We start from the raw sequence: 9666 nt of genomic DNA on the forward strand, positions 1-9666 counted from the left end.
ACTTCTAATATAGTTCCTTGTGGTTATGTTACATTGCTAAGAGGTTTAATTAAGTTACTAAAAAGGACACTCTTAAGTTTGTTTCTAAAGCTTATCTCAGTAACCAGTCTTTAAATAAAGATCAGCTGCTCCAGGATCTACAACCAGGAAATTAACAACAAGCTATAGTCCTTTAACAAACTAAGTCAGATGATGTAAAGATTTCATTGGGCTATATCTAATGAAAGTTCTTGACTTAAGTTCTTACTTATGATTTTACTATTACTCCTAACTATAAGGAGAAGGGGACGACAGAGGATGAGATGGTTAGATGGCATCACTGACTCAATGGACATGAGTTTGGGTGGACTCAGGGAGCTGGTGATGGGCAGGGAGGCCTGGTGTGCTGTGGTTCATGGGGTCGCAAAGAGTTGGACACGACTGAGCGACTGAACTGAACGGAACTGATATTGTACTCTATATTACCTGTTTCAAAAGGTGTTGTCCCCTACATTATGTGTGTGTAGTCACAAATGTGTGACTGAGACACTGATATAATGATGGTATACAGTTCCCTATAAAAGCCATAGTTATAATGGATGTAACTCATATATCTTCCTTTAAGCTCTCTCATGTACATGTGACTATTGATATATGGACCACTACTCAATCCAGTGAGACTACAAAACATGTACAAAGACATTTATATGCTTGTTTTGCTGTTATAAAACTACCAAAAACTATAAAAACTGATAATGGCCCTGCTTATACCAGTAGAGCATTCCAACAATTTCTTAAAATTTGGTCTATAAAACATTCTACTGACACTCCCTATAATCCACAAGGACAGGCCATAGTGGAGGGGGCTAATCAATCACTTAAACATATAATATAGGGAACCGACCCTGGCGTCTTTCCCCCAAGACCCGGCGCGCAGCGCCCTGGGAGGGGAGGGACCCGGAAAGCAGCGCGGCGGCGGCGGCGAGCCGCGGGAGGGGCGAGAGGCCTGGCGCATCAAAACTGGAAAAAATAAGGAATGGCTGTGGAGGAACTACAGTCTATCATAAAGAGATGTCAAATCCTAGAAGAGCAAGACTTTAAAGAGGAAGATTTTGGCCTGCTTCCGGTTAGCAGGCCAAAGATGTATAGATGAAGGGCACATAGATCAACTGTTAGAAATTATTCAGAATGAAAAGAATAAGGTCATCGTCAAGAATATGGGGTGGAATCTTGTTGGTCCTGTTGTTCGATCACTTTTAAGGAGTGAAAAGGAAGATGATAAAAGAAAGTGTCATTTCCTGCTGCTTGATTTATTGGTAAAGGGATTTTTGTCAGCAATTGGATACCCTTTTCCCAAAATGATTTTTAATCATGGAAGGAAAAAGAAGATTTGGAATTACCTTGAATTTGAGGAAGAAGAAGACAAACAGTTATCAGACTCTATGGCTTCTCTGGCATATCTAGTATTTGTGCAGGGCATCAGTATTGATCAGCTTCCAATGGTCTTAAGCCCATCATATCTTTTGCAATTTAATATGGGGCATATTGAAGTCCTTTTACAAAGAACAGAGGAGTCTGTTTTCTCCAAAGGATTGGATCTGTTGGAGAATGGTTTACTGAGAATAGAGGATAGCAGTCTACTTCACCAGTACTTAGAAATCAAGAGTTTTCTTACGGTACCTCAGGGCTTAGTCAAAGTAATGACCCTCTGCCCCATTGAGACATTGAGGAAAAAAGGCTTAGCTGTGCTTCAGCTATATATTAACAAATTGGATCCACAAGGCAAATATACATTATTTGGGTGCTTACTGAATACAAGTAATCACTCAGGTGTGGAGGCCTTTATTATTCAAAATATCAAAAATCAAATTGACATGTCATTAAAGAAAACACATAACAAATGGTTTACAGGACCACAGCTGATTTCCCTTCTAGATTTGATACTCTTTCTCCCAGAGGGTGCTGAAACAGATCTACTGCAAAACTCAGATAGGATAATGGCTTCGTTGAATTTATTGAGATATTTGGTTATCAAAGATAATGAAAAAGACAATCAAACTGGTTTGTGGACAGATCTTGAAAAGATTGAGAATAATTTCTTAAAGCCCCTCCATACAGGACTCAATATGTCAAAAGCACATTATGAAGCAGAAATTAAGAATAGCCAAGAAGTCCAGAAGTCTAAAGATCATTGTTCATTAAATGTAGGTAGAGAGGAGATCCCAAATATGCCTCCTGAAATGCAGCTTAAGGTCCTACATTCAGCTCTTTTCACATTTGATTTGATTGAAAGTGTTCTGGCTCGAGTAGAAGAACTCATTGAAACAAAAACAAAGTCTACCTCTGAGGAAAATATGGGATAAAGTGAAAGCTCCATCTCCTAAATAAAAACTGGTAATACATTATATTTTTCATTATGGTTTATTTAATACCTTTATAGAAGTTTTTCTGTAAAACACACTGATAGAAAATAAATGTAGCTTCTCTTACTTACCTGTTTCAGCAATGACACATTATGGATCAGTAGCATTGTTTCCTTTTAAAAAGGTATCTATATGGTAAATAATGCCCATGTGTATTTTAAATACTACTGTTGAAAAATCTAATATGAATCAATAATTTCATATTATGATTTCATAAAATGTACTGGAATTACCTTTATTCATACAGTTGTGAGTTTCTAAAAATTCTGATACACTTTATGTTCTAGTTAGATGCTATTTTAGAACTCTTAGTGTTAAACTGGCTATCACAGCACTGTAAGAGCTTAGAGAAAAATTCTGAGTCTGTGAACTACTCCTGATTTCCTTTTTTTTCCCTGCCTCAGGAGTCTTAGAGGACAGAGTCCTCTATCACCAGCTTTCCAGCAATAGTTACAGTATGAAAGTATCTGTGAAGATTAATTTTAGAAATAGTGGCTGGCTTGTATTATAAAAAGGTATATATGACTTTTTCTTTAACCCAAGGGGCTAATTAGAAAATGCTATATACTTATTTGCAATTAAACATTTGTTCTTCCAACTTAATTTGTATCATTAAAAAGCTTCTAAGTTTTATATACATGTACCAATATTTTTTGAACATTATTAAAGGAATTAACAGAACTCTGAAAAAAAAAACATATAATACAAAAACAAAAAGGGGGACATGCCATAGGACAACAAACAATATTGAGTAAAGCTTTATTTACCCTCAATTTTTTGACTGTTTCAGCACAAACTATGGAAACTGCAGCCGAGTGACATTTTCAGGCTACATCCACAAATACAACTAAGTCTGTGATTTGGTAGCAAGATCCACTAACAAATGCTTGGTCACTGGGGAAGTTAATTACATGGGGAAGAAGGCCTGCTTATACTCTCCCCAGGAGAAGGTCTAGAACCTGTGTGGATTCCAGCTCATAGAGTAAAACCAAGCAGAAATGACCAGTGACTCCAGGCAACCTGACCATGGCTATGTTTGCCCTGATATCGCAGTGAGTATACCCCTGGCTTTGGCAGAAGCAAAGAATATACCTATTCTTTGCTAATATATCTATTGGTCCTATCTATGTACCAAATCCCCCATTGCTCAGGCCTGTTAATTGTGGTGAAGGATCTATCCCTGTTTATGTTAATGACTCTTCCTGGATCCCTGGTCCAGAAGATAAGCATTTGCCCATTCATAAAAAAGAAGAGGAGACCCCCTTTAACAATACTTTGGGTTTTGACACTTGGCCTTTTTGCTTGGGTGCTGGCCAGGGCTGTCTTATCTATCAGTGCAGGCTTGGCTCTCTGTAAATTGTTTAAACAGAAATCACACTAAGGTTCAACTGCATTTACTTTCTGGATTGAGCTTTGGATATCAAGAGACTAATCAAGATAATCTAACTAAGCCAGATAGACTCTTGCGTGAGAACAGACGCATATGGGCAGACCGACAAGACCAAATACGCTGGGGTAATTGTCGCGGAACTGAGGGGGTGATCTTACTTAATGGCTCCTATGGAATTGTCTGGGACTGGTCCCCTAAGGGGTATGCAGTCTCTAATTGCTCATACCATAACTCATCCTGCAGTCCTTACAAGAAATTGCATTGGCATGTGTCTGAATACAATCACACTGACATTACTGCACATTCAGCCTATCCCATTATCTAGCATGTCTCCACCATAGCCACAGCTCAAATTAGGTAGGGCTCAAACAGAAGTATGGAAGTTGGCCATAAGCCTGAAAAAGTATCAAATTTGGGGTGTAAATTATTCTTATTCCACGAATTATACTCTGTCATTCAATACATCAACAAATTGGACATTTTATACTCAAGCAGGTGTTAGGGATCCATATGTAATTATGATTGGCACTATAACTATTAATCAGACAGAAAGGAATCTGACCCGCCAGGATTGTAAGCCATATACCTGCTTGAACAGTTCATTATTTAACTCTAATCGTTCCCATGTGATTTTGCACAGACGTTTAGGAGTTTGGCTGCCAGTAACTCAAAGTAGGTCTTGGGAACTCTCCCCTGACATGCATACTTTGCTCACAGTACTAAATACCATTCTGAAAAGATCCAAGCGTTTTATTGGGTTCCTTAATGCCGCCATAATGGGCATTATTGCTATCACCACCACAGCGGCAGTGGGGGGAGTAGCTCTCCATCAGATGGTACCAACTACCACTTTTGTGCAGGAGTGGCATAAAAACGCCAGTTACAAAAAAAAAAAAAACCACCAGTTACTCTTGGGGAGCCCAAATTCATATAGATGAGGAGATTAACAACAGGTTGGTGGATTTAGAAAATGCAGTGCTACTTTTGGGAGAAGTACAAAATCTTAAATTAAAAATACATTTAGAGTGTCACTGGAACATTACTACTTTCTGTGTAACCCCTCAGGAATATAACCAATCTGAACACACCTGGGGAAATGTTAGATGGCACTTGCAGGGCCATACGGCCAACAACCTTACTCTAGTATTAAAAAGCTACAAGCAAGAATTATTGGCATACAGCATGCTTCTCTTAGACTATTACCAGGTACGGATATACTTCAAGGGATAGCAGAAGGCCTTAACTCATTAAAACCTCTCGAATGGATCAAAGGTATCAGAGGTGTTCTCATCAGAACGCTAGCTGTGTTTTGCTGTTTCACTATAATCTGTTTAGTCCTCAAATGCACGCTAGCCCTCCGATAACTAATGAAGAAAGAAGTTGCGAGGTCAACATATTTTCTGCTGCAAAAACAAAAAGAGGGACATGCAGGGGTTAACAATCAGCCGCCTATTGCTCTGGCTAAGCCATGAGAAAATCACCATGGGAAAAGAATAAAAGCAAAACATAGCAATACAGTATAATCTAAACAAAAGTACATCAGGTTGACTAGTTGGGGTCATCATACCCTGCTAAGCCAAGGAAAAACATAGTGTGGACCTTGGAACACTGGGTCAGCGCAAATTCAAAACGTTGCTTGTACACACACCAAGATATCTTCCCAAGGCATATGCGGGTCTATGACCTCCAGCTGGCTGATACCCCTTGTACAAGAAAACAACAAAGATAGTTCAAAGTAATCAATAAAATGGGAGACGTGACTGGGGACACAGGAGGCTGATTTTATTGTAGCACAACAGATACTTTCTGCTTGCCAAGACACTAAATAAAAGTGTTGTCATTCCGAGGAACAGGGCTCTTGATCCTAGAGGTCTTGAGTCTCCCAGTCCCATCTTTAAAACTTTAATTCTGTCTCTAGTTTCTTTTTTCCAAACTGTGTGCCGACCACTTTAGATCCCTATCTGCTGCACTGGCTGCAGCATCTGGGAGGTCTTTCCACACTGTCAGCATTAAGCTACCTTATTCTTTTGCATAGCTGCATAATATTCAATGCTGAGAATGGCAATAGGTTATTCAATGAATCCCCTGTGGCTGGACATCTAGGTTATTTCCAACAGATTGCTGTCCTAAGAGTGATTTTGATGACTAAATAATGCTGTAAAGGTATCATTCTTGGAAGTCTCATTTGCTAGAAGGAGATTTGCTGGGTTTCAGACCAATTTCTTCAGCTTTGTCTGCTCCCTTCCACAGGGCTGGGTCATTTCCACTTTTTCTTTTTTGGCCACACCACATGGCTTGTGGGATCTTAGTCCCCAACAAGGGAAGTGAGGGGATTCCCTGCTGGTCCAGTGGTTAGGATGCCACAATTTCATTGCCAAGAGCGTGAGTTTGATCCCTGAATATATAACCTAAAACTATAAGACATCTAGAAAAAAACAGAAGAAAAATTTTTGCAAAGTTGTCTTAGCTAGATAACATTGATAAATTAGACTTCATCATTTTGCTCTTCAAAAGACACCACTGAGAAAACAGAAAGGCAAGACATAGATTGAGAGAAAATACCTGCAATGCCATGCTTTCATTCCCAGGTAACCCTGATCTGCTTTCCATCACTAAGATGAGTTTGCAAGGTTCAGAATTTTATATGGAAGCTTCGTGCTCGGCTTCTTTCACTCAACAGGATAGTTCAGCAATTGTTCCATGGTGTTGTGTTTATCAGTAGTTTATTCCCTTTTATTGCTGAGTCGTATTGCCCTGGATGGCTGGACCAGCTTGTTCATTCATTCACCTGCTGATGAACTTTTTGGTTGTTTTCAGTTTAGGACGATGACAAATAAAGTTGCAATGAATGCTGGTATACAAGGCCTTGCAGGGACATCCATTCTATTTTTGCTAAATACCTAGGAGTGGAGTGACTGGGTCAGATTGTAATTCTATGTTTAGCTTTAAGAAACTGCCAAACTGTTTTCCACGGTGGCTGTATCACTCTTCCTTTACACCAGAAGTGCGCTGTCAACACTTGCTATTGTCTTTTTAACTGTTCCCATTTTGTGGGTGTGAGATGGTATCTTCATGTGGTTTGGATTTGTACTTCCCAGGCTAGTGATGTTGAGCATCCTTTCACATGTTCGTTGGCCACGCATATATCCTCTTTGGTGAAGTGTCTATTCAAATCTGTTGCCCAATTTCTTATTGAGTTGTTTGTTTTATTACTGAGTTGTAAGAATTATTTATATATTCTGGATGCAGGTATTTTGTTTATTTAATACATGCATTGCAAATATTTTCTCCTGATCTATGTATTACCTTTCTGTTTTCTCGATGGTGTCTTTTGAAGAGCAAAATGATGAAGTCTAACTTATTAATTTTCTAGCTAAGACAATTTTGCCTACCAGTTTGCAAAATTTTTTTCTTCTACTTTTTTCTGGATGTCTTAGAGTTTTAGGTTATGCATTCAAGTCTCTGTGATCCATATTGAGTTAATTTTGTGTATGATATAAGGTAAGGGTTAATGTTATTTTTCATATGCTGTCTAGTTGTTCTGATACTATTTGTTGAAAAGAATTTTCCTTTCTCCTTTGATTGCCTTAGCATCTGTGTCAACAGTCAACTGGCTATATTTATATGGGTCTGTTGCTCTATTCTGTTTTATTGATCTACCTGTCTATCTTTTCACCAATACCAAACTGTCTTCTTATTCTAGCTCTATAGTAAGCCTAGAAGTTAGGTGGAATAATTATTCTGATTTTATCTTCTTTTAAAAAATCAGCTTGGCCCTTCATAATTCTATATGAATTTTAAAGTCAATGCCAGTTTCTTAAAAAAAAAAAAAAATCTGCTGAATTTAGATTGGAATTACATTGATTCTATAGACCAGTTTCCCTGATAGCTCAGTTGTTAAAGAATCTGCCTGCAATGCAGGAGTCCCTGGTTCAATTCCTGGGTTGGGAAGATCCCCTGGAGAAGGGATAAGCTACCTACTCCAGTATTCTTGGGCTTCCCTTGTGGTTCAGCTGCTAAATAATCCGCCTGCAATGCGGGAGACCTAGGTTCGATCCCTGGGTTGGGGAGATACCCTGGAAAAGGGAAAGGCTACCCACTCCAGTATTCTGACCTGGAGAATTCCATGGACTGTATATTCCATGGGGCTGCAAAGAGTCAGACATGACCGAGAGACTTTCACATAGACCAGTTTGGGAAGAACTAATGTCTTAATAACACTGAATCTTCTGATCCATGAACATGGTATTTCTTTGCATTTGTTTATGTATTCATGAGTTTCTCTCAGCAATATCAGTAACTTTTAGTAAAACAGTCTTTTGTTACATTTATTTCTAGGTATTTTATCTTTTTTGGTGCTGTTGCAAATGGCATTTAAAATTTTTTTTCATTTTCAATTGTTTCTTGCTAGTATATAAAAAATTCAACTGAATTTTATACATTAACTTTTTAAACTGTGAACTTTGAACTAATAAATTCATTGATTAGTTCCAGTAGTTGTCATAGATTTCGTTGGATTGTCAGTATAAGCAATCATATCATCTGCAAACAAGGACAAATTTACCTCCTCCTTTTCAATCTTTAAGCCTTTTATTTATTTTTCTTGCCTCATTGCAGTGGTTATGAACTCTAGAACAATGCTGAATAGACATTCTTGTCTTATTCCCAATCTCTGAAGGACACAATTTAGTCTTTTACATTAAGTATAATATTACTTGTAGACTTCTTTTGGTAGGTACTCCTTATCAGATTGAGGAAATTCCCATTTGCACATAGTTTGTTAGACTTTTTTAAAAAAATCATGAGTAGGTGTTGAATTTCATCATTTCCTGAGTCCATTAAAATAAGCATGGTTTCACTATACTGTTGATCCTTGAACAACTCAGAGGGATTAGGAGTGCTGACCTCTGTGCAGTCAAAAATCCATGGATAACATTATATACGGCCCTCCATACCCGAAGTCCCACTGATTCAACCAACTGCAGAATGTGCAGTACTGTGGTACATAGCTATTGAAAAAAATCTGTGTATCAATGGACCATCACAGTTCAACCCCTTGTCATTCGAGGGTCAACTCTACTTTTAATTTGCATTTCTCCTATTATGAGTGAGGCTGAGCATCTTTTTCTCGGTTTAAGGGCCATTTGTACTTCATTTTCTGTGATCTATGGATTCATATCCTGCTAAGTCACTGGAATTTTTTTTTAATTGTCTTCTAATTGTTGCTTGAGCTTCCCAGGTGACGCAAATGGTAAGGAACCCTCCTGCCAATACAGGAGACAAAGAGACATGGATTTGATCCCTGGATTGGGACGATACCGTGGAGGAGGACATGGCAACCCACTCCAGTATTCTTGCCTGGAGAATCCCACGAACCAATGAGCCTGGCGGGTTACAAGGTTGCAAAGAATTGGTCATGCCTAATGCGACTTAGCACACATGCATGCAGCCATTGTTCATACTATGGAGATATTTTATCCATGACATGAGTTTACCTTTGTCTCCAGTTTCGTTTGTTTATTCTTTGTATTTGTGGGTTTTATGCCAGGAGAAAATTTAGGATGTTTGCATCAACAAAATATCCAACTTACGGTCAAATGCTGGGCTGTGCCCCTTGGGATCACCTCATGGAGACTTCACATGCCAGAGACACATGCCAGAGACTTCTCTGGGACTGACGGTGCCTCTGTCCTCACTCTGTCCCCCTTCTGCTCATTCTCAGTATACCACAGTGACCCTCACACTGTGAGAGTTGTCAGTGGCCTAGAAACTCACTCTTTGCATTCTTCTCTGCTGAAGCCATCCCGGAAGTGGAAGAAAAATACTTTGGCTAAGCCCCATGCAGCACTTCCTGCCACAGGCCTGCTCTGGCTC

At 38.9% G+C, this 9666-nt stretch overlaps 1 protein-coding gene across 1 annotated transcript; it reads left to right on the forward strand.

Annotated features, from left to right (window-relative positions):
- The first annotated feature begins 1052 nt into the window (after nucleotides 1-1052).
- LOC122699258 (glomulin-like) lies at nucleotides 1053-2468 on the forward strand. Its single transcript, XM_043910984.1, has one exon. The coding sequence runs from the start codon at nucleotides 1197-1199 to the stop codon at nucleotides 2340-2342; it is 1146 nt and encodes a 381-aa protein (XP_043766919.1). The 5' UTR covers nucleotides 1053-1196; the 3' UTR covers nucleotides 2343-2468.
- The last annotated feature ends 7198 nt before the right edge of the window (nucleotides 2469-9666 follow it).

Source organism: Cervus elaphus, chromosome 9 (assembly GCF_910594005.1).
Source record: "Cervus elaphus chromosome 9, mCerEla1.1, whole genome shotgun sequence".
NCBI lineage: Eukaryota > Metazoa > Chordata > Mammalia > Artiodactyla > Cervidae > Cervus > Cervus elaphus.